Here is a 25,929-nt window from a genome sequence, read left to right as displayed (position 1 = left end):
AAAAAGAGTGGACCAGTTTTAAAATGTCCCTCCAGTGACAATGCGCAAAGTTTGCAATGACAGGAGACTCTACCCCCCTAAGGCGGACCCACCTGACCCAAGTTTTTATTGTTGTTTTTTCCCCTGTTTTTTTTCATTGTTTTTCATATTGATACGTTTGAATTACAAGTTATTTTGTTTATTATTTTGAAAATAACTAAAATATGCACTTTTGAATCGTTTTAGTTGGTGTCAGATTATTTATGATATAATGGTGATGAATGCTGGGTCGAGGGGCCCCCTGTGATTTTCGGCCAGGGCCCCCCAGACTCTAGACTCGCCTCTGATCTTTGAAAGCTGACGCTGCTTGTAAACGTTATTTTGTGTGAAGACGGAAGTAAATCAAGTGGGAGGGGACGAAGGCCATCACAGCTACTACTACGCCTGTCACGGTAAGGTGTTTGTGGAGGTTTTGAGTCTAATTTTAACTCCAGAAGGTAGGCTAATTCGTTCGGTAGGGTTTTAAATCGGGCCGATAGATTAAGAGCTTAACAAAGACTTCCTTAAGCCTTTTCTCAGAAGGTCATGTCTCAGCTGCGCGACCTGAGAAAAGTGTCCAGGCAGGCACACTGCACCAGACAGTTTAGCATTTAGCACCAGTTTCATTCATCTAAACTACCGCAAACATGCAAGAATGGGCGAATCAATTATGCGTGAGTAATTGACCGAATAGCAATCGTAAATCGCAGACAGATCTGTACCCATTTAAGTAACTTTAACCGTCCCGTATTTGTAGTTTTCTTGTAAACTCGAGCCTGCTATGCTAACGTCATGGTAGCCTGATGCTAGCCAGTTAGCGAACAGTTCCTTTACTTTTACGGCTTTAAGTTAGCAGCAGTGATAACTTTAAAGTCAGCTAGTGTAAAGTGTTCATGTTGTCAGTCTGTAAACCATTTAAGGGCATTCTGTTAGTTTCGTATCAGTATGGCGCCGCAGGAGCATGAATTATCGTGCAGAAGTACCATAATCAGCTTGTTAGCTTAGCTACGTCGACAGTTGTGGTAACGGTTAGCATCTGGCGTTGACAGCTGACGCGACCTGTTAGCTCAGTTAATAATGAAGCTGATGTTACTGTGGATGCATGAAACAACCAAGTCTGTAGACGAATTTCTTTGTCGCTAATGGAAAGTTTACAGTTAATGACTGTAAGGCCTCCGTCATTCATCAGACGACTATTAGCTTCACTCTCTGTTAGCATCACATTGTCCCTGCAGGTTTCATTAAATTAAACTTTATCAGTGCAAAATAACACTGATGCTACAATCTCTATAGATTTAACATCTATAGAGGTGGATTTAAAAGGAAAACGTTAAATCCCTTCAAAATTGAATTTTAGAAATATATTTGAGTCTATTTATATTATTAAATATAAGAAATGTATTAAGAGAGCTGGTATAATACACGATGTTTTTTTAAAGAAATGTGGTTATATAGCCTACCTTTCAATTTCTGTTTTGTATTTATTAATTTACTTTGTATTGTTTCATTTGTTGCTATCTTCTTAAATTTACTTATGTCATCATAATGTAAGATTGTAATGTTCAAAAGGAGGAAAAAAATTAATGACTTCTCATTCATTTTAATTGAATGAACGAAAGGCTAATTAATTGCCTAGCCATAATAATGGTTTCAGTGTTTGCAACAGAGACGAATCAATGTTTTTACTGTGTATGACGTTAACTTACATTCATAACAATACATTATGGTCCCCACTAAAAAAGACACAATTTTTCATGTTGTTAACATTGAAACCAGACTCATTGTATATTCAGGGCCAGCTAAGAAATAAAAGGCAACATCATATGAACTGAATGATCATGTGCACACATTTCTTAAAAGAAAACAACAGCTCAATGTTTTTGTGTAAATCCTGGTTTTTACTTTCCTCACAGCAGGATAATGTTTCAGTTTTTATTCAGAATTTCGTTTTGCGTTAAACTTTTTACTTGAGCATTATTTTTCAAATTTTGTAGTGCAAAGCGTTATTGCATAAATGGGAGAATACCCTTTACGGAGAGGTGCTGCACCAAGAGTGGAAATCACCACCAGGAAATGCATAGTTACATGCTGACCAACAAGATACATGTTTAAATGGGAGATATTAGTGTCTGTTTTCTAAGCAAAAATCCATTTTGTATTCTCATGTATCACTGCTTTTTGTTCAGGAAAGGCAGGAATTCCTTTTATTTCACTGTGATTGCACTTCTTGTGTTTCCTGTTGCTCGTGATGCTCAAAGTTTCCACTCATCGATCTCACCCTCTCTTATGTTTTGCAGGAGAATCGACAATTCGGATCCAAGATGACGGACTCCAAATACTTCACCACTACCAAGAAAGGTCTGATAGCTAGGCTAATTTGTTAAATAAGATAATTGATTTAACATGTAAAGCACCTCAGTGACAAGTTACAGTTTTCATCATTGCGAGCATCCATACATTATAAGTGCTTTGTTGATTTTTTTTTTTTGCATGGCCTGCTGGTTGGTGCTAAATTATCATTTCTGCAGAGGGAGACCTCAACTTTTGGTTGCTGTTCAGTGGCTTCAGAGAAAGATAATGTGTTACATGTTAATTACCATGCAATCTATGAAGCCAAAAATGCTTACTTAATTTAAGATTTCCTCAAGACATTTATGCATATTCTGTTGATGTTTAAGTTGTTACATATATATATACCCTGTTACACTATCTAATTGACTTAGCTAGACCCTGACAAAATGTAACTAAAGATCACTCTGCTTTGTGAAGACGTTGTTGCCAAAAACTGAACAGCTCTGCTTATTGTAAATCAGATTAGACATATTGTGCATTGGCTGTCAGAGATTTAACTGTCCTGCTGTGCCTCCTGTTGTTTTTGTGTTGCTCCCTCTCACATGACACAGAACTGTGCATGTTCTCACACAGCGGGCTTTAGAAATGCAAGCAAACGCTTATGAGTGACAGTCTACTATATACACTCATACAGTTTGCTGGGATTGCTTGAGACATAAGAGCATGTTTCTTTCAGTGTGTGCTGTATGTGTTCATCTGCCGATGTTGCTGTGTGTAGTCTGTTCTTAACATCTTAAAGGAGATTGGGAGTAATTAGTGGTTTACAATGTCTGGGAAAAACTCAGAGTAGGTTCCTCAAATTTAAGCCCAAAATTGACTGTACTGACAATTAATGTTTTTACAGTCTAACATGTCAGTGACACGGAAATGCAAACAAATTAAAGTTGAGTCTCTTTCAGTTGCAAAGCAAGAAAAAACTAAAATGACTGGCATCCCCAACATGTGATCATTTCATGATATTAATAACAATATTATTCTGTTGTGGAGACCTACTCAATAGTCAGGTAACAAGCCTGTTTTATGGAGCTGTTAGTCTGCCGCTGTTCAGCTACTAATATTGGCAGAGGAGCACGTCCTGCTGCAGCTCTGTAATATAGGCTTTTTATCACTGGACCACTAAAAGGCTTATAAGGAGCAGCAGCTCTTGAAAGCGTCTCCTTAGTCACCGAAGTCGGTGATGTGCTAACTCATTGTTAGTTAAAAACTTTAAGATAAGGACAAGTTTTAGATTTATATATTGCAAGGAAAGAATGGTAGAAGAAGCAGCAGCCACAGTGAGCTGGTTGCACAAAGAATGCAGGTGACGAAAGAAAAATAAATCATGCACTGTTCATCAGGATGGCTTCTTGCAGCATCTAAACAACACCCTGACAACCACTACCACTCACCAGTATCAGAAACTGACTGCTGGTCAATGCTTCCAGTTTCCTAAATCCCAAATGGATTGCTAATGTGCAATGGCCGTTTGTTCTCTGGTGTGTACAGGGGAGATCTTTGAGCTGAAGGCAGAGCTAAACAGCGATAAGAAAGAGAAGAAGAAGGAGGCTGTGAAGAAGGTTATTGCATCCATGACAGTTGGCAAGGATGTCAGGTGAGCCAGGGGAACTGATGTCTGACACATCCAAACAGAAATAATGCACTCAAACAAATCACCCTCCATTTTGAGTCAGTAGTCACATAACTTGTCCCTCCTTCAGTGCTCTGTTCCCAGATGTTGTGAACTGCATGCAGACGGACAATCTGGAACTGAAAAAGCTGGTCTACCTCTACCTGATGAACTATGCCAAGAGTCAGCCGGACATGGCTATCATGGCTGTTAACACCTTTGTAAAGGTAAAGCTCAATCTCATGAATATTTAAAAACTAAAGAATTCAAAAGTCATGACAAAAAGTCTGACTTGTCTGAACCCCTTCTAGGATTGTGAAGACCCTAATCCTTTAATCCGGGCCCTTGCTGTTCGTACAATGGGCTGCATCCGTGTGGACAAGATCACTGAGTACCTCTGTGAGCCACTGAGGAAATGTCTAAAGGATGAAGACCCGTATGTGAGGAAGACAGCAGCTGTGTGTGTAGCAAAGCTCCATGATATCAACGCCCAGTTGGTGGAAGACCAAGGCTTCCTGGACACTCTTAAAGACCTCATCTCTGACTCCAACCCAATGGTAATATTGAGCCAGCCAGATTAGATTTCTTACTCAGGGTGGGGACACAGCTGTCTACAAGCCCCAGCTCTGCCTTTCACTGATAAGCCCTTTGCTAAACGGCCTCTCATTTATAACTTAATGTAGCTGGAGATTTCTTTGTTTCCGTCAGCATTTATCTGTACTCTTGTCTTCATCTTTAGGTTGTAGCAAATGCAGTGGCAGCTCTGTCTGAGATAGCAGAGTCTCACCCCAACAGCAATCTACTGGACCTGAACCCTCAGACCATCAACAAGTTGCTGACGGCTTTAAATGAGTGCACAGAGTGGGGACAGATATTCATTCTTGACTGCCTGGCCAATTACACACCTCGGGATGACCGCGAGTCCCAAAGGTAAAAGAAAGCACTGTCTTCATTAACACTGCATGGCAGTTAGCAAATACTCCCAGTAAATCCTGTGTAATTTTCTGCTCTCTGTTTTTTTTCCCAATGTCATCAACATCTACTAGCATCTGTGAGCGTGTGACCCCACGGCTCTCCCACGCCAACTCTGCAGTGGTGTTGTCAGCTGTTAAAGTTTTAATGAAGTTCATGGAGATGCTACCCAAAGACTTGGACTACTATGGCACTCTGCTGAAGAAGCTCGCCCCTCCACTGGTTACTCTCCTCTCTGCAGAGCCAGAGTTGCAATATGTGGCTCTTAGAAACATCAACCTCATCGTACAGAGACGGTAAATGTGGGGAGGGCTAGTATTCTTCATACTTTGGGAATATTAGGTCCTAATAAAAGTTGCATTTACTGTAGCATGGTGCATTTCAGCAAGATCCCTTTTTTACTTTATTGTATGTTGTATAAGTTGATTACAGTTAACAACAAATGTTTGGTTTTTTTTTTAGCCCAGAGATCCTGAAACATGAGATGAAGGTTTTCTTTGTAAAGTACAATGACCCAATTTATGTCAAATTGGAGAAGCTGGACATCATGATTCGCCTTGCATCTCAAGCCAACATCGCCCAGGTAACAGACCAACAGCTGTATTACTTCATTGTGTTGGAATGTTTTTTTTGAGAAAGCAAAGAGGTTGTTCACAAGAGCATCTGAGTGACTAATGCTTGCCTGTCTTGCTGTAGGTCCTGGCTGAACTGAAGGAGTACGCCACTGAGGTGGATGTGGACTTTGTCCGTAAAGCGGTCAGAGCCATTGGCCGCTGTGCCATAAAAGTAGAGGTGGGTGGAAATTATGTCGCTGACTGACGCCAGATGTTTTGTCGGTCAAACCCTTGTGTCAGCTATGTTGTGCAACAAAATAGCAAGTCCTTGGACTCTCAGATCATAACATTGTAAATCACAAAAGGCCACCACTCAGGCACCATTTCAGTGTTTTTATAATTGATACAAGGTAGCTCTGTCATCATCACAGTGCTGTGTGTTTTTAATAATACACTATAATAGGCTTAACTGTAGATTCCATTTTGGACATGTCAGACTATAGAGTATATCTAGTCTTTTTCTATAAAAATTTCAATAGAACACACTCATACTTTTTAAAGGCAGCAAGGAACGAAGAACAGGATTTGCAGAGCTTTACACTGCTATAAAGGGTTTTGCTCAGCAGATGTATTGAGTAATATATGCCTGTTATATGCACATATTTTATATGCATTTGCCTCTACTGTTTAAATTTGCAGACCTATTCTGAGAGATTTATTTTTCTCTCTCCATTCATTAGCAATCGGCGGAGCGCTGTGTCAGCACACTGCTCGACCTCATCCAAACAAAGGTCAACTATGTGGTGCAGGAGGCCATTGTGGTCATCAAGGACATCTTCCGCAAGTACCCAAACAAGTAAGTTAACTCTTAAGCATCAGTGTTGACATCTGCACAAAACCCTGCATTATCAAGATCAGTTGAGGAGTAAAGAACATTGAGCTTGTGCTTAATTGAAACATCTATTTAAGCGAGGAAGACCATTGTGAGCAGGCTCTCTTTTACAAGGAACCCCTGGTTATAGTACAAAATAAATGCACATGAAAGTTCTAGGATACAGCAACAAATTGTATAAAAAGCAGACCAAGGACATAAGGGACATCATCAATTGAAAGAAAACACATGCATGTACCCTGTTCTGTCAGTCAAAGGGGATACAAGGGACTAGCTTGTCTGATTTTACACACTTCTGCAGATTGTCAGTCTCAGTATTAACTTGATGATTTCTTGGGACCCGGTGCAGTGTAAAAATGATCTATCGTTTAGTATCTTTCTCTTCTCACTGCCAATGCCTGCCAACCAACTGTCTTGTGTAGTAAACAATGATGCGTTTTAAAGCCATCCCCAGTTAAGAACCTGAGGGTGGAATGATAAATTGCATCGGGAGGTTTCATTGTAGAGGAGGGAAAGTGCATAGAAATTACATGGGCATAGTCTGTAACAGATCTCAAATAAAGTTAACTGAGCAATTTGCTTTCTGCAGTTTGTAGCAGACAGCATTGAAAACCCTGCCTTGATTGCACCTGATTAAAGGTCAGGCACATTTAGTGCAATCCTGACTTCTGCTGTGGATCCAACAGAGTCAGAGAGATGTGCCAGACAGAAACCTCTCTCACGCGGCAGAGGACACCATTGAGTTGTGAGTCTCCAAGGGAGCAGTTTTGGAAAGTTACCAGCTTAGCATGGCTCATGTCTTTTGGCTATATGAGTCACTCCCTATTCAAACTTATTCCTTTTCTATAAATGAGACATAATAATAATAATCTTTTAGCCTTAGCATTTCTTGTAATAAAATAATTTTGTAAATTGGTGGTCATAACCATGATAATAATGCACTTAATGCAGATCAGAAATGCCTCAACCACATGAATTCATCGACTGCAGAAAACATTGGCTGGTTGAACATCTAGCAGGTGAAAGACCCAAAGATCAAAGCAGGGCTAAAAGGACAGTAATATCTGCTTTGTCAAGCTGCCAGAACACACAACACCAAAATAATGCTAATGTTGCTCTGTGTGTGCTAACGTTGACGTAAGGTGACTGTCTATAAGTCTTGTTTTACTGGAGTTTTTTTTCTTTCTCTGGCTCTTTTTCATAAATAGATTAATGAAGCATTGTAAATTATAGTACATTTCCCATGTGATTGTTTGCATTTTGCATCTCTCCTAATACATTTGCAATATTTGAGTGACTACAATGTGGATTTGTGTTACTATTTCCAGGTATGAGAGTGTGATTGCCACCCTGTGTGAAAACCTGGACTCCCTGGATGAGCCGGAGGCTCGTGCCGCCATGATCTGGATTGTGGGAGAGTATGCTGAGCGCATCGACAACGCTGATGAGCTGCTGGAGAGCTTTTTGGAGGGTTTCCATGATGAAAGCACTCAGGTGTGTTGAAAAAAAAGTGTGAGGAGGTTATTTCAAAAGTAGGAAGTCCATTTTTAACGGTAGTGGCAGCCATAATTTGCAGTCAGTGCTGGCAGTAAGCAGCACACAATGGTTTCTGTAGTTGGAAATAATTAGTCATTGGTATGCCGCTAACCCCATCTCCCAGAGTTCCTTTTGAAACCAAATGTCAACTGTATGATGTCAGTAGATTGGCAGCTCTCCACTGCCTGATACTACATGATGCCTTCATATGCTCCACACTGCTAATGGGTCTGAAGAGAGAAGGGGACCGACATGAAAAGCGTCTGTCCACTGCATTTGACTTTAGTGTTGGAAAGTTGCCACAGACACTCAGATCGTATTTCTCGGCAAAGTAGTAAATACAAGCACTTTCATTAGTGGGACATATGCTGAATCACCATTTTTTTTAACTCTCTCTGTGATAGATTGTAATTTAACAGACAGTTAACTCGATGAAAATTTTACAGACTACAACTTTAACAAGAAGTTATGGGAATAATAGGAACACTTTTTATATCTGGCTCAGACACATTTTGTAGAAAAGACAGCCTTCACACTGGACAGTATTCTGCCACAGGCCTTTGTGGGACTACAGCTACTTGTTTAGATAAATCAATTCTCATATCATTGCCTAGGAAAAGCTGATTAAAATATCATAAAATGTTCCCTTTTGTGCTGTTTGCTAACAGCAAATTAAAGCCTTTGTAGCAATATTTACAGTTTAACAGGGTGTGGCATCCATGGGAAACCTCAACCCTGAAAGGTAAAATTAGTTTAAATGTTGTTTATTATGTGTTTACTGTAGTTCAATCAGTACAGGTCATTGTTTATAGCTCATTGTTGTCATTGTATCTGGATTTCCAGGGTAACTTACACTAGCTGCATTTAAAAGTAGTATGTGAGCAGTTGTAACATTCTGTGTCTTAACTGTGTCCTCTAGGTGCAGTTGCAGCTGCTGACGGCAATCGTCAAGTTGTTCTTGAAAAAGCCCACTGAGACCCAGGAGCTTGTTCAGCAGGTGTTAAGCCTAGCCACACAGGTGAGACACGCAGGCACGCACATACGTCTGGTAATGTTTGAAGATTTCATCATCGTGGAAATGAGTCACTGTGTTCATCTTTTGTCATCTATCATTTATGTACATGAAGATGAAAGAATAGGAGAAAAACATCTTTCATGATGCAGTCTAATAAAACACCATTGACAATTATGTATTCAGAAACAATCTCATCTCTGTGACACAATGTCAACAAAAACGGAATGTTATAATCTTCACAAAGATTTAGACCATGGGTGTCAAAGTGATCCAGTAAAGGGTGTGTTCTTGCTTGGTTGGAATGAAAACCTGCATCCACACGGCCCTTTACTGGATCAGTTTGACACCAATGATTTAGACTATTACAGGCCGTGTGTACTGGTAAGACTAAACGTGTGCAACAACATTGGATGAACTGGATGGACAAACATTCGTGTTGCACTGGGTGAACAAGAGTCTTGCATATTATTGGCATTTTTGAAATTATACTGCATTCATAACATTTAGGTCTCTTTGATTTAGTTGAAACCCTGAGAACTTTTTTGATCACTTTGAATCAGTCTCTCATATCAGGACCAAGACAAAAAAAGAGTCCAACATTAAGTATTTATTAAACATGCTTCATGAATAATAAACCTTCATCCTCCATCTCTCTCTGCAGGACTCTGATAACCCAGACCTCAGGGACCGCGGCTACATCTACTGGCGTCTGCTCTCGACAGACCCTGTGGCTGCCAAGGAGGTGGTTCTGGCTGAGAAGCCCCTGATCTCTGAGGAGACCGATCTGATTGAGCCCACACTGCTTGAGGAGCTCATCTGTCACATTGGTACTCTGGCCTCTGTCTACCACAAACCTCCCAGTGCCTTTGTTGAGGGCAGCCGAGGTGTTCAGCACAAGAGACTCCCCGGCAGTGCTGGATCGTGAGTCATGCACTTTCTTTTTATCTTTTTTTTTTTAAACACTGGAGGCAAAACTGTTTGTTCACTCAAGTGTACTAGATTCTTGACTTTTCTTTTATGTTTTCCTTCAAATCTGCGAAGCAGCTCTTTTTTTGTTCCTTCCTGCCTTTAAATAAAACTCACTCTTGCTTTATTTCTGCTAGTGGGGAGAGTGTTGAGAGCCCAGATACAGGATCTGCTGCTGGAGCTTCTGAGGCACCCCCTGCTGTCATCCCATCCCAGGGAGACCTCCTCGGAGATCTGCTTAATCTGGATCTGACGCCTCCGACTACCACCGGACCAACGCCACCTGCCTCCTCTGGCATGCAGATGGGTGCTATGGACCTTCTTGGAGGAGGACTGGACAGCCTGGTAGGTCTGCTGCACACCACTGTTTGAGTGAAGCTGTCGGGTTCTGATCAGCTGTTACCGCATATCTTTTTTCTAGCTTTTGATGCTTTTTTCTTTACTTTTGACCTTTGTGTGTTTTCCTTTCTTTGTTCAATGCTGCACCTGCAGATGGGGGATGAGTCTGAGCCGGTAACTACATGCAGGGATAGGGCACAACATTTATAAACCATGCCAGGCCATTTTAGGATATTGATTTAATCACTGCTTTTTTATTGTAGTTCTCATGCATCAGTCTGACATTTTCATTCAGTTATCTTTTATTCTTGTGATATCTACAGTAAGTAAGCATGCTGTTAAATCCTTGAGTCCATCTCTTTTCTTATCTCTGGGCTCTGCAATGTCTTTCAATCAGCCGCCCATACCCCTGCGGACGGACACTCCTCAGTCACCTCAGCTCCCACATCAGTCCCCATCGCCCCCAGATTACAGCCCCACTGAGGTTGGTCCAGGGGACCGAGCTGGATCAGTAAAGGCCAGCACCAGCCTAGAACCTTCTCTTGTCCCCTGTTGTACCACTGTGTCCTCTGAGTAGTCTTCCCCAGCAGCAACCTCTGCCTGTTTACACTTTGTTGCATTGTTTATGTTTCCCACTCCATTTAGGTTAGATTTTAGTCAATTTCGCCCGTGTTTCTTGTCAAAATATTGTCTTCCACAGTAGTTAGGTTTTGTCACTGTGGTATCACTATATATATTGAACCATCAGTCTTGTTCACAGTACCCCCAACCTTTTTCTCACCACAATACACACATTTAGTGAGTAGCATTTGAACAAAACCTATTAATAGCCTGACCTGTGTGAGCAACAAAAGGTCAGTTACATAAAAGGTTCTTGCTGTCACTTGTAAATAGTGTAAACCCCATAGCTGTCATTAATCACGGGAGGACACTTCTTAGACCTTTACACCCCTCCATCCATCTTCTTGAAACCTTCTGAAATATTATTTAATGTTTGACCAATAGATAACCTGAATTTCTTGTTCTTCTTTCCTCCTGTCTAGCTTGGTGGAGACCTTGGAGGAAGTCCAGCTGTAAGTCATTTTGTCTGAGCTTTGGTTGGGCTTTGATTGCTCAGTTTCGGTGACATTGAATGTGTTAACGTAAGCTGTTGTTTTGTGACCCACAGATGGGGACAGGTTTTGGTGCTCCTCCAGCTTCAATGCCAGCCTCTTTCAATGCCCCTGTTAGTGGTGGTCTGGATGACCTGTTTGATCTTGGAGGTGGAGTTGGTATGTCTATGGGACCCTTCAACCCTCCTAAAACAGTGAGTCTTGATTAGCCGGGATAAGAAAATACTAGAACAATGTAACACCAGTGATGGGATCCATGATAAAATAACTGAGCTTGTCTCTGTTCAGGTTTGGCTTCCAGCAATGAAGGCCAAGGGTCTGGAGATATCAGGCGCTTTTGTCCGCCGTGCTGGGGTCATCCAAATGGAGATGACCCTCACTAATAAAGCTATGAGTGTCATGACTGATTTTGCCATCCAGTTTAACAGAAACAGGTAAGACGGCCTACTAAGTAATGTGCTGCGATTTCTGTATCTTTACATATTTTGTGACACGTTTTTCTGTTTCCGTCCGTAGCTTTGGTCTCGCTCCAGCTGGTCCCCTCCAGATTCTTACTCCTCTTAGCCCAAACCAAAGTATTGAAGCAGCCCTTCCCCTCAGTACTGTGGGACCTGTGATGAAGATGGAGCCTCTCAACAACCTGCAGGTAACGGCTTCACTTTCCCCTTGAATTTATGTGACTGTTCTAGTTTTGGCCGAACTTCCATTTTTCAAGAATGATTCAGGACTGAGTGTTTGCGTATACCGCCCGTGACAGTGATGCGACTTGTCACCATCAGTCATTGTCAATTGTCAAATACAGACTAGAAGCACAATGTTACATATGCAAAGTGTTTTCATTTTTTCCACACCGGTCTTATCAAGACCCTGAAATTTCTCAGGGATGCATTGAAATAGGGCTGCACAGTTAATCGATTGGCATGTGCTGCAGTGTTTACATGTTCCCACTATATACATTAGCCTGGTGAGCTGAGCTTGAGACACTGTGCTGCAACATGTGTCTTTCGGTTTAATTAAAGGCATTCATTCTGAAGGATTCTGTTATTCTACAGGATTAGGGGAAAAAAAGAGTTTAAAACCAAATACCTACTGAGCAAACATTTATCTGAATAGTCAAATATTCGGGTCCAGCCTTATGCATTTTGATGCAAAGATTTGTACATTGAGCAGGAATGTAGCACAGCATGGAAATAACGCAGAGCTCTTGTTTTTTAAATGTGAAAGTGCAATTAAAAATATTTTGTCTTGGGGTAGCCGGTGGCTGAGTTGGTAGAGCAGTCACCCCATGTAAAGGGCTAAAGGTCTTCGAGGCAACGGCCGTGGGTTTGACTCCGACCTGCGGCCCTTTGCTGCATGTCTCCCCCTCTCTCACCCCATTTCCTGTCCGTCCTATGTAATAAAGGCTTGAAAAACTGCCAAAAGATATATATTTATTTGTCTTAATCAATAAATAATGGTGATACATAATCACAATTACAATATTGATTAAAAATAATCATGATTATCATTTTGGCCATAATCCTTCAGCCCTACATTGAAATGTATACAAAGTTAGCAATCATGGCTGCATCTCAAGTTTTTGATAATTAAATAAAAGCATTACTATGCTCAAATTCAATTTCAACTTCTTTGTCATGAATTGCATCTTACATGTACAGAACAAACGTATAAATGCCTCATTGAAATATTAATGGACATAAAGTTGGGCATTGAAAATATGACCATGTGTCCAAATAACTTAGTAATGTGTCCTCTGATATTCAGCTATACTGTTGAATTCCCATGTCGTGAATATAACAGAATTAAAACATGAAACAACCTTCAGAACGGTTGTGATAAGTTGTAAATAAAAAGAGCGGCAGAGGCTGGCTCGTTTTTGATCAGGGTGGTTCTTTTCACCGTGCAGAACTGAGGCCAGGTGCTGTGTGTAGCTGGAGAGAGAAGATAAGAGTGGCGAGGGGGAGGACCGAGGTGGGGGCCGTCATTAGTGGTCACACGGCACATGCCTCCTTTGTGTCCCCTGCCTCGGTAGACCTGCTAGCCTTTCTACTCTACTGCCTCTGGGCCCGGCTTTGATGGGTACTATCGTCTGTTTTAACATTATCTCAGATATTTTATTTTGAGAGGTTCTGCGCTGTTTTTATCATGATGGAAGAATGTCACAGAATATTATTTTGCGTACTCTTTTAACCACTGATGTGTGGTAGCTATCAATGAAACCCTTTCATCACAAATCAGTACAATTTAGGGAAGTTCAATTTTATTTATAGTGTGAAATCATAACAAAAGTTATCTCAGGACACTTTCCAAATAGACTAGGTTTATATATCTATGTATACTATAGTTTATTTATGACGTACAGAGACCCAACAATTCTCTCATGAGCAAACGGCAACCGTGGCAATAAAAACCTTATTTAATAGACGGGTACGTCAGACACAAACCCTAGGCTCTAGACCCGGAGATGCACTGCAACCACCATAACAACGACCAACAACAACCAACAACCAATATAATAATAGAAACATTACTAATAACAAATATGCCAGTGGCTATACTAGAATGATATGAATAATAGCAATGAAAGCAGTAATAGTGGTAGAAATATGATTTATAGTTATCGGAGTGGATATACCAGAATTGTATGAATAACTGCAGTTCTTTAGTACGTTTTGGTGCAAACTTTCTGCAATGACACAGCAGTTAAATTTAAATGTGCTGCTGGTAACAGAAGTTGACATATGGTAAAGAAATGGTACAGTGCCCCCCAAATTTGTGAAGGCTGACTAAATGCTGTGGTACTACTCCAGTGGTGAAGTGTGGTCTGGCAATGTGAGACGATTAATACCACGGAATTTGTGGGTATAATGTAATTTCATTTTTATTTGAATCTCTTTTGGCTTATTAGCTAATCTTCTGACATTCTGCGTTACAATTGTTTATTAATACAATCGTTAATAGTCAATTGTTGAGGCACACATATCCAATACAAACAAACACAAAAACAATCTTTGTACGTTGACTATGTACGAACATGTATACACATATTTCTCTACATTCATACATACTAGATACAGCTTACATACAACACCAAACTTACTGACAATACAATAGTGCAACGATAACCACATTTAAATATTAAAAACCTTGGAATCAACAATCTAACTGTCTTACGGTTCTAGAGTGAGTTATTGTAACAAATTACATAATTTAACAGTTGAAAATGAAAGTCTGCCCTCCCATTACAGTTTTTATTTTTGGTATACTATTTGTATTCTTATGTTACTTGTTTTGCATGCACAAGTTACAGGTGGGCTTTTGTAAAGCGTGTTTGCACATGTGCGAGCACGAGCGTGCGCACGTGTCTGAGTCTGAGCACGATATCTACGGCGGCTCTGACGTCATTTTATGTGCGCCTGTTCGGACATAGAAAAAAACAAAAAGATGAACCATGCGCGGACATTTAACAACAACAACAATCTCTAGTCTTAACTCAGTACATGAGACCTATAGTTTGACTTCTGATCTCCTCAGATTTATACTTTATAATAGGGCTCTTTAAGTTCACAAATATACAGGATGAATCTTTGTGTAGTTTGTGTATGAGTCGCTGTATTACTGGCAGTCCTGCATTGCACCCAGGAATAAGACACCTTAATGAATTATTCACCAGTCATTCTGCTGCTCTCCTCTGGCCGAGCTCACTGTCCTCAACACTTCTCTGCCACCTGTTACTTCAGATGGGTCCATTATACCACAGTTGTGTTTGTGTCTCAGTGTCTTGTACTTTTGCCATCGAGGTCAAAAGATGTATCTGAGCAGCTGAGGCCAACAAATTCATTCTTTTTCCAAAATACAGACCTGCGGTTAGGTGCTGTTTTTATTTTCTCTCACCTGTCAGCTGTGTTTGTGTCTTATCTTTTTTCTTTTACCTCTGTCTGCTATTATCTCGTCATATTTTCATATTTATTTATAGCCTCATGTAAAGCACTTTGTAAAAAAAGGCTGCTTGTAGAAATTGTTATTTTTGATATATTTAGCTTGTAAGTAATGCCTGCTGATATTTTTTGGCAAATAAAAGCATCTTGCTCACTGTGAGACAGTGTAATGACGCAAGTAAAAAACATAGATACCATCATAGATACACTATTACCTGTGTGTTTGAGAGAGAGTGAGATTCCCAAAGGATTGTAGCCATGTTGTTCAATAAACGGCACACATGCACCAGCAATGACAGTCCTTGAAGGGCACTCGAAAAGTAATTACCTATGTACTGCTTCTTGTTTCTCCTCCTGTCCTCCTCCTCCTCTACCCCCTCCTCCTCTCGCAGGTGGCTGTTAAGAACAACATTGACGTATTCTACTTCAGCTGCCAGTACCCTATCAGCATGCTGTTTGTAGAGGACGGGAAGATGGGTGAGTGCGTTTCGGCTAAACCTCTTCACTCAAAAGCCTCAAACTCCCTCTGACGTCAAAGACCTACACATACTGTGTGTGACGTAGATGTGTGTCTTTGTGTGTGTACTCACTCAGCTCTTGGGGCTGTGTAGTTGCTCCTAAATCATACACATGTGCCGTTTGATCTTTTTTTTTTCTTTCTGTGAAAGTGTGTTTGCCTCCTGTCGGGGCTATCAGCAGGAGAAGGCTGCGAGCTAACGCTCCAGAGCCTAAGCCATAGCAGGAAACCTTGTGACTAATGTTGAATCAAAGTACTTGCTCACTACTTTGATATGTTTGTGTGCACATTTTCCTTTACCACAAATCCTATAGCAATTCTCTTTCCATTTCAGTGTGTGCTCTGCTTTTGGACTCACCCATTAATTGTGTCTCTTTGTCCACAGAGCGACAGGTGTTCCTGGCCACATGGAAAGACATTCCTAATGACAACGAGTCCCAGTTTCAGATCAAAGATTGCCATCTCAACTCAGGTGAGAAGGATGGAAAGGGAAGAGAGAGTGCGCTGCCACTACCACTACACCATGCAGCCATATCCTGCTGCTGCTTCTTCATATGGGAAAATAGCCTGACAACGCAGTGGCGATTTAAAATTCAGATGCTCGCTAATGAAACAAATTGCATTTGATGAGAGCTCATCAGCTGCAGTCCCAGTATTTACGTGTGGTAATTTAGTTTTACACAAGCGAGAGAGCAGCTGAACTGGAGAAGAATTCCTAATGACAGCTTAATGGAGATTTCCCCCCACAGATTAAATTTCTTCTTTGCGAACAAAGAGATGGTTTCGCTCCGACTGGAGAGCAGCAGCAAGGCTGAGGAGAAAAGTTAATTCCAAATTAGTGACTGTATCTTTGCTGCACAGATAGCCTGAGGTGATATTATAAAGAAGGAAAACTGCGTCGTCTTGTACATTAAATGATTTATTTATTTTTATGACTGAAGTTAAATACTACAAAATTAGCAATAGCATGTTCATATTTATTCATTTTGTATTACTTCCCTCAACAGATGCAGCTTCCAACAAACTGCAGGGTAGCAACATCTTCACTATAGCCAAGCGTACAGTGGAGGGTCAGGACATGCTGTATCAGTCCATGAAACTCACCAATGGCATCTGGGTGCTGGCTGAGCTCCGGGTGCAGGCAGGAAACCCAAATTACACGGTGAGTACTGTGCTTTGTGTGATAGCTGAATTCCTGAGTTGTGCTGGTGCTGCTGTGTTAACTTTTTACCACCAAAAGAAACGGCTGGAATAGTTGACAGTGACAGCTATTAGGCACCATTTAAAGACCTACTACAGTTAGTGGTGCCTCCAACGGAAATACATGTCAGGATTAAGGGGAGTTAAGTTTGCCCACGGATCTTTAAGAGCGATTTGGCATGGCAACATTTATGTACATACAGTTTGTCAAAACATTATTTCTGACAGCATTATTATACCTGCCACATAATCGGGAACAACCATCTTTGGTAGAGATGTCGAACTTGATATCGGTCCTGGAGTAAAATGCCCACATTAATTAAAAAATTGGCCTGCCCTTACTCTCTACCCCACTACGTCTGGCGCCTTTGCTCAGACCACACCCATTTCCAACCTCCCTTTTGATCTCACCGCACCTTTAAGGTTTTGTGACTTTATCTTATACCATTGTGATGTTATTCCAGTGACCAAATTTAATAACGACTATTGTATCATCAAATTGTATTTTACATTTCATTCATTGTTTACCTTATAATTAGCCCTACTTGTTTATATCTTTTTATATTTCAAGTTTTTTAAGTTGTTGTTTTTTTAAGAAAGGGTTGTTACACTGCAGGAAGAAGATCTCTACATCATTTCAGTGTCACAGGAGTAGACTATAATATAATGTATAAAAAATAAATTGTGATGAGTCCAACAAAAGTCCCATCTTCCGCACTACCGTTTTAATCAACTGTGCACTGACTGACGCTTTCCCTAACACTGCTTTCACCCAAGATGTAATCATGCCCATCATAATAACTGACTACACACATTTTGATATGCTTGGTATTGGAGATCTGTCCCATAATGAATCAGGGCTTAAATCAAGGGATTACTGAACGAAACCATCCACCCAGGTTATGGAAACTTTGATCCAGAATAGCCTCACTACTAATCTACATTCAAACATACAGCGTAGGGAAGTTATACAAATTACAGTCCGACGTGTAGAATTAAGTCTGTTTGATGGAAATGCTGTCACTGTCATGGATGGAGACAAGTGACACAGCAGAGACATGACAGACTCATGTGCAGTAATGAGTGGTGAGCGTGCTGAAGGGGGGAGGCTGGTTGAATGTGCGGGGGAGTGTGCGCTAGTATTGGTGACTGTGTTGTTGCGTGTCTCTGCTTCATCAGCGTGCCACAGTCTCTGCTCTTGATGGATTGTGTTTGGCTTAGAAATTCAGCATGACTAGTCTGGAACGACGACCTTGGTGTGACTCTCCTCCCCGCTCGTCACTCAGTCTGCTTTCAGATCGTGTTTTTATTTATAAGGTGGCATTAACTGTCTTTTTGTTCTCTCTGGTCTTGACTAATCCATTTGTCAGTCACCCAGCTCTGATCATTAAATCTTCAGAGATTGTATCGGTTGACACCTTCTTAGTTTAGTACCTAATCGTGCAGACTGACCTCATTTATTAATTTCTTGAGATGAAGTACGAGATTAATCGTCTGAAGTGAAGTTATTTTTACTTAATGATTATTTGTAGAGCATTTATTTTTTCCATGTCTATTTTTAATTGCATTGCTCTTGATTTGTTGCTTTTTTCTCCCCCTGTGCATCCATTTGTGGCATAACCTCATTAATTCAGGATTTTTTTTTTCTTGTCCTGTACTTTTCCTGCCTTTTTGATTCCATGTTAATTTTTAAGTTCAAATGTTTCCTCAGCAGGGGCTGGAAAGGCTCTCTTACTTTTTGGATCATAACTTGTTAACTGAAGAGAAGGCTACCATGCTGGATGGACAGTGTGTATTGTAATGTTCGCCTCCTTCCGCTTGCTCTCTGGTTGCTTCATGGCACATTAAAGGCAAGCTACTAAAGCCTTTTTGTCAGCAGCTATTTTTAGACCTGAAGAAGTAAAGCCCTGCAACTGCGTTTTTTTTCTGGGTTTTATTGTGCTTCTGAAGACGAGACATGGAAACAATTATGATTCAGTACCATCAGTGGAGATGGTACGTAGCATGTTTGAGTTTTACTGCTGCTTCCCCATGCTGTTTTAAGGGCTTTTCTGTTGTATCGAAACATAATTGCCTCCAGCTCTCCCATGATGCATCCCATCTCATATCAGAGAGCTATAGCTTCATGGTGATTCTTACTAGAGTTTGTCTAGGTTATACTATGCATTAACAATAGTGTTGATGGGAACTATTACTCCCACAATGCAATGCACAATGAAAATGGAGGAAAGTTAAATGGTGGTTGACAGTAGTATGACAGCTCATGGAAGATATTCAGTAGACAGTGTTGGAGTTTTTTTTTTTTTTTACATTTAGCTCTCTTTTTAAACAACGGAAATAAGTTGTGAACACAGCATTGCCATATCATCACCTTTTAGGTTGATGCGGCAAACTTGTTAGCAAACAGTTGCACAGTGTGAGGCAGCAGAGCTTCGAAACCTGCAGAACCAACTCTATTAAAACTCAATAGCAGTGAAGCTGGCAGCGTGCTACCAACGCAGTCTGTGTAGCAGGTAAAAAACCTGCCCTGCCTACTTGTGTTGCGTGTGTTATCTCCGTGTAGTTTGGCTGTAGGGCTCCACTATGTTCCCCAGCCAGTCACGGGCTTTGTCTTTCTGTTGTTTGGTGCTGAGCAGGTACTGTAGCCTACAGTGGGTTTTTAGAGCTTTTTTGTTGAAAACTGCTGCCTGCTGTGACTGAGAACAGTGAAATTGTCAGTAGCTCTCAAATTCCCTTTGACTGACTTCCATCGCAGCTCGTTTTTACTAGATCAGGACACCAGTTATCATTTTGACATGAAGCACGGTGTCCTAATCTGTCATCTCCTGTCCCCATGGCAACTATGATGTTTGCTGCCTTTCTCTTTTCACCTCTTGAGCCGACAATTCTGAGGGTTTTGGTAAAATTGAGCTTTGACACAGAAATGGACACCAAAGTGCTGTGCAAAGATTGTGCAATATCCCCATGGTATCTGTCCTTTTGATATCACAGAATTAGACCGTTTGTGGGTAGTGTTACTGTAGAAATCGATGAGAATGATGGCTGCCTGCTATTGCTGTCTGCTATTATTAGGTTTCAAATGATTTTTGCAGCAATATGATAAAGTACCTTTATTCATCAGGTAATAAACCTCGAGTATGCAGTTTAATTTTGCCGTTGTCCGATTATTCAACCCATAAACAAGTTTCTTAATTGATTTATCCTGAAATGTATGATATCACTATATACAGTTTATCAATACAATATGACTTTTACAATTTCAAAGGGTCTTATGTATATTGCCCACCCCCAGTTAACACTTACAGGTGACATAAAGGACACATTTAATGATAGGGTATTAGGTCTAAACCATTCGACTGGATTCTGACCTGCTAACCAACTGTTGCCCGCTAAACAAGGTTGTATTTAAGTATATCAAAAGGTAGGATTATGAAACATTTCCCCTAATCAGACCTTGATCGTGCATTGAACGGTCACCTTTCTCTGATTTGCCCTTATGCAGTGCTGCAGTGCTGCATCAGAGAACTGCAGTGGCTCCAGATCCTCTTTTATACTGTTTTTACTAAGACTCCTGCGGTGTTTTCAGGCTGGTTCGTCACCTGTGCGATCAGTGTTGTGAACCCATGTTTCTGTCTGTCACGGGAGAATTTCGGTTGAAAAGAGAATACCACCTGTTTTTGTTTTTAAACATCAGAAACACAGAATCATGTAATCACCTTGATACTTGAAGTTCATTGTGTAAGTATGATGAAAGAACGCTGGATTTAAAAACAAGACTTTAATATCTTAATCCATACCAGACACACACATTCAGGTGATTACACCCTCCCTCCTTACTATGGCTGCTTTGTCCTTTTATTGTCTGTTATTTTCTCATGTATAATATTTTACCAGCAAGCTGTAAGATGAACACATGAACGTCGCAGTTTCTAGCTCTCTTAATAGGAACTTCCACACAGCGGCTAGAACATCCACATTTCCTCACATCTTACCCCACGCTGACAGGAGAGCGGCTGCCTAAATGTTGCCAGCAGCAGCATGCATTAGTAAAGAGCCTAGAGTGTGCAGAGGCAGCACTTAAGAAGCTCTGCAGTGTTATTATTATTTCATTGCAGCTCTGTGGTATCAAACGCAAACACAATCGCCTTCGGCAAATCTCGGTCTCCATTGAGTCAAGGAGGAACTGGTGTCAAACTCTTGTCAGTCACTCACCAAATGTCTGGTTTATTACTGATCACTGTTATAATAATAATGGCGTCTAAAAGACAGTCTCACAATAGAGGAGTTTCAAACTGAGACACTGTATGTTAAAAAATATTAATTTTAGGTCGCATTTTCTCAACTACAGGGAAAAAACAGTTGAAATTTGAAGGCTTCAGAACCAAGGAAGTACTGAATATTAAGTACTTATTATTTTTAGATTTCATTTCTTCTTCCAATTGTAGAGGTTCTGCACTTTCAATCTTGAGCAAACATACACCGTAACCCTCCCAAACTATTTTCTCCTGGCACAAATATGATTCTAGGGAATGTAGGTGATGGAAGCTGAAAAGTGTGTGTGTGCTGTTCTTGACTTTTTACTTAACTTCCCACACATCACATAGCCGTTGGTTAAGTACTATATTTGTAATGGGAGAACACACAGCAGGTTTTGATTGTGCAGCAATTAATTAGTGAAACATTTTTAAATATTCAGGATGGCTGTCTTTTGTATTTATAAGTGCAGAATCATGACAGCATCTGTCCTGATACAATTATTGCTAAACTCCAGCTGTGTTGTGTTTCTGGATCTGAGGAAATATTGTCTCTAGTAAAATTACTGATGTGGAAAAAACTCACTTAGTGGCGCTGCATCAAATCGTAAACCTGCTCACCAGTTGAGACAAACATCAAAGAGTGTCTCTAGTGTGTTTATCTGTCCATATGTTCTGTCTGTGTGTCAATCTGTGTCTCTGATGAGACTAAACTAAGTTTCAATCCAAAGATTTTTATTTTTTAAACTGAAAATAAGTAATTTTGTCTCCTGGAAAAAAGACCAAGATACTTCTTGGACTTGGGTCGCCCAAAATGTCTGTGATTTTGTTTTGTTTTTCGTGATTTAACAATTTTTTTATTATATCATTTCAGCAACACAACAATAACAGTACCCCCCCCCCCCCCCCCCCCCCAAAAAAAAGACAAAAATCCCCTCCCACGCTGCCACCATCCATCTTATATAGCTTTTACGGCATCAATGTAAACTAAACATACACTAATCTAACCATAGTAGGATATAAATAATACACATAAATTAAAAATTAACTCCAAACAACATTGTTTCAACAAAGTAAATGCTACATTAAAAGAATAACTAGCTAAAAAAAAAAGCAATAGCTACACAGAATACAAAAATATGTGTTTTTGATTGTTTTTAAGAAAACAAGCCAGAATGTTATTTTTTTGTTTGTTTGTTTTTTACCCTTATACCAGAATGTTGACTCATGTAGCCAGACTTCTCTCCAGGGATGACACAGTGCGTTGGAGATCTGGTCTGGCAGTCTGAGACTTGCCTGCTATTACGTCATCGTACTTACACTAACTCAATTCTTCTTCACATAGTTATTAAAACAACTACTGTGTCTCTACATGAATGTATGAACAGACCTCAATATATTGGCTTCTTTGGTGCATTTTGTTGTTAAAGGTTTATGGGACATGTACTTGTGTGCCGTTTGTCCAACAGCGAACATTTATGAAACCTTTTTTTAAAACCCATTTATTTCAACGGTGAAATCATATTCAACCCTGCTCGACTCTTCTCTCCCTCAGATCTCCCTGAAGTGCAGAGCCCCAGAGGTTTCCCAGTGTGTTTTCCAGAACTACGAGACGGTGCTGAAGAACTGAAAAACCCTGGCTGCCGCCCTCACAGACTCCCCCCTGCTCTCCCTCGACACCCCCACGGATAATGTTACAACCTCACGCAATGCAGGAGCAACTACCTGCTGTGTGCCCTCTGTATGTCAATCCATCTGTAAAATTAGGATGTTTAATGATTTTACTGGTTCTTTTTCTTTCCTTAGACTGCAGGAAGTCTTGGCTAGCCTTATCATATCCCCTCTTTATATGTTTTTTTTACAGAAGTTTAATTTCAGGATATTATTTCAGGATACATTTTCTGAATGAACACTTTTGGTCCAACACTCTGTGATGACCTGTGTTCTTTTGGGGACCGACGGCTGTATTCCTGTGCACAAGGCTCTCTAATTATTATCTCGCCCCACTTCTCTGCAAATTGGAGTTTTCTTTTTAGTGTCTGCAGTCAGCTGGTGAATCATCACTTTCTGCATATTTATTTAGGGTATACCCTAAAAATAAAATATAGTAGAAAATAGGACTTTGACTCCGTAAACCCCGCCCCTGTATCAAGTGGCAGTCCGGGCCTAGAGACGCGTAGATGCTTACAGACTACATTATCGCTGTCTTTGTCGTTTTGAGTTTTCTTTAGTGTCTATGTTAGCAAAGGGAGCGGCTCCTCTGCTGTGCCTGAAAGCAGAATGTGTGCTGTGTGGTGCGTGGCAGTTGTTTTTGTCTGTGTGCATTTCTTTAACTTTTCCATGACATTTTTATTGACTGACAGCAGTCGTCCACTGCCTGCTCTCCTACTTAGTCATTCCATGGTTTGATTTGTGTTTGTCGTGTTGTTAGTGTTCATGTGGCAAACTGGGAGAGAGCCTCAGGTGTTGAGGATTTTTGTATTTGCTGCACACACATCCCCCCCGCAGCCTCTCGTGTATCATGGCCACCTGAGATGAAGGCTCAGGTGAGATAACTCTCTGAAAGTAGGAAGCCATGGTTTGTAACACTTGTGTGTACATATAGGCAGCACACCGTCTACATCCAGTGTCCCTTCTTAACCTGCAGACTCGACCACATTAATTGGCGTCCTTTTTTTCCAAGTCATTACACTGAAGCCCTTTTTACGGGTTCCACAGGACGTATGTGCCCACGCGAACACCTTGTAAAGATTACAACAGAGGTGGCTGTTTATTCTGAGCGTGTGTCTTTGTGTGTGGTGACAGCTGATTCATATGAAATGCTGTTTAAAAAAAAAATAAAAATCAAATGTTTAATCAGATGTTTTTGATTTGTATGATTTTGTTCATTGTGTACATCAAAAAGAACTATTAAAAGTCCTGATAACTTCACATAATCAGTCTTCAGTGTTTATGACGTTTATGATCGAACATCATTTCTTTTTGTGGCACAGTCAGCTGGTGCCAGAGTCCCAGTGTCACAAGATGCAAAGCGTCATCTCTGTTTTATTTGCTCGGTGAACTCCGCATTCTCAAAGTGCCTGGAAACCAGCGTGCATTGTGCATTTTCTCTCTCTCACACACACACACACACACACACACACACACACACACACACACACACACACACACACACACACACACACACACACACACACACACACACACACACACACACACACACACACACACCGTACATTCTGTAATCATTGATGACCTTTTGAGACGATTACGTCTCCTCTCATGGGCGGCTCAGCTTCTGCTCCAGTGTTAGACTTGGCAGCTCTCACAGCTTTGCAAACACAGTCTCTGTGTTGTTCAACCTTGAGCCATGAGTGAAGTCTGAGGTTTATCCTCAGCAGAGTGCACCTTTTTAAAGGCGTAGCAGCTCCATTAAATTCCGAGCTGCTGGGTAAATAACAAGGATTTCACCTGCATCACCTGATAGTGAATGCAAACACCTCTGGTCTCAGATCTGTTCCTCTGTGAATGGTGAAGGTCAGCTCTTTTCAAAGACTGGAGAGGAGTCAGTGGTCCAAAGCTGTGACAAGAGTCTCTTCTACTAATGTATGATCTATAATATCGATCCTGTGTCTTTATGATGAATGGCTTCCAATAGGGGGCGCCACTGAACTGCATTTTGGTAAAGGCTCAGTCCGTATAGAAGGACAACCCCTCAAAGCAATTTCAGTCAAAAACAACTGGACTGGTTGTTTGTCTAGGAAGACGTTTTACCTCTCATCCAAGAGGCTTCATCAGTTCACTGATGAACAGTTCACAGTTGAACTGATGAAGCCTCTTGGATGAGAGGTAAAACGTCTTCCTAGACAAACAACCAGTCCAGTTGTTTTTGACTGAAATTGCTTTGAGGATAACGATGACCTGGACGAATGAGAACATTCACAGGCTTATAGAAGGACAAGTATTGACTTCCAAACCACTAAAAGGTAATCCTGAGAAAGTGATCATTTTATTCAGTTGATTCCCAAAACAATAGGCAAAATACAGTTTATTTATTTGGCCTACACGGAATAATCCATAGCAACACTTTAAGCCTCCAACTGCCTCCATTTAGCAAATTTAGGCATTATTTATAAATTTAATAATTGGTGTAAATAAGTGTTGAAGGTTTTCAGATCATTTACTCAATGCGAAATTACAAAACTACAAGTAAAAGTCCTGCATCCAAAGTCTTGCATCAGTAAGAGTACAGAAGTAAAAGCACTTATTAGGTGGTGTTATATTATTGGATGATTATTACTTATTCATTACTGTGTTAGAGAAAGATGCATTTTATAGTGTGGACTTGATGCAATTGTTACAAGGAAAAGAAACTCTTTATTGCTGGAATACTAACATTTGTTACAGTATTATTATTAATATTGTTTTTAACCAAACAGAAAAACAAATCGGGTCTCCCCAGATTCATTTACTGTAGCCTCCGAAACCAAACTGTGTTTCTACCGTTGAATACCCTCATGTCTGCTGTCTAAGTAAACACGCATTTATCCAGAAATATCTACAAGAACTCAAGGCCCATTTGCCCGCTTTCCCAACAACCTGAAATAAACCTTTTACAAGCAGCGTCTCTTTACAAAGTGTCGCATTGGAAACCCATCG

The 25,929-nt window shown here is 40.6% G+C and overlaps 1 protein-coding gene across 2 annotated transcripts; it reads left to right on the top strand.

The window, feature by feature from the left end:
* Positions 1 to 397: 397 nt before the first annotated feature.
* Positions 398 to 24,184, top strand: ap1b1 (adaptor related protein complex 1 subunit beta 1). Of its 2 annotated transcripts, none has more exons than XM_083913068.1 (22): positions 398 to 431; positions 2,316 to 2,376; positions 3,856 to 3,961; positions 4,068 to 4,203; positions 4,288 to 4,533; positions 4,716 to 4,906; positions 5,023 to 5,244; positions 5,411 to 5,531; positions 5,645 to 5,740; positions 6,243 to 6,358; positions 7,723 to 7,888; positions 8,850 to 8,948; positions 9,607 to 9,866; positions 10,049 to 10,256; positions 11,294 to 11,323; positions 11,419 to 11,556; positions 11,651 to 11,796; positions 11,879 to 12,008; positions 15,693 to 15,777; positions 16,203 to 16,289; positions 16,825 to 16,979; positions 22,826 to 24,184. In XM_083913068.1, the coding sequence occupies exons 2-22, from the start codon at positions 2,340 to 2,342 to the stop codon at positions 22,898 to 22,900; spliced, it is 2,850 nt and encodes a 949-aa protein (XP_083769194.1). In that variant the 5' UTR covers positions 398 to 431; positions 2,316 to 2,339; the 3' UTR covers positions 22,901 to 24,184. The 2 variants fall into 2 exon arrangements, with proteins under 2 accessions (XP_083769194.1, XP_083769193.1); XM_083913067.1 differs by lacking the exon at positions 398 to 431 and adding an exon at positions 597 to 692.
* Positions 24,185 to 25,929: the final 1,745 nt, after the last annotated feature.

This window comes from Echiichthys vipera (assembly GCF_963691815.1).
Source record: "Echiichthys vipera genome assembly, chromosome: 4".
NCBI classification, from domain to species: Eukaryota; Metazoa; Chordata; class Actinopteri; order Perciformes; family Trachinidae; genus Echiichthys; species Echiichthys vipera.
This window is presented reverse-complemented; position numbering and strand designations above follow the sequence as displayed.

Bases quoted from the DNA above. Each gene is read 5' to 3' on its own strand.
- ap1b1 (XM_083913067.1), top strand. From the start codon at position 666: ATGCAAGAATGGGCGAATCAATTATGC. The intron at 8,949-9,606 runs GTGAGACACGCA...CTCTCTCTGCAG, and splicing joins TGTTAAGCCTAGCCACACAG to GACTCTGATAACCCAGACCT. The intron at 15,778-16,202 runs GTGAGTGCGTTT...CTTTGTCCACAG, and splicing joins TGTAGAGGACGGGAAGATGG to AGCGACAGGTGTTCCTGGCC.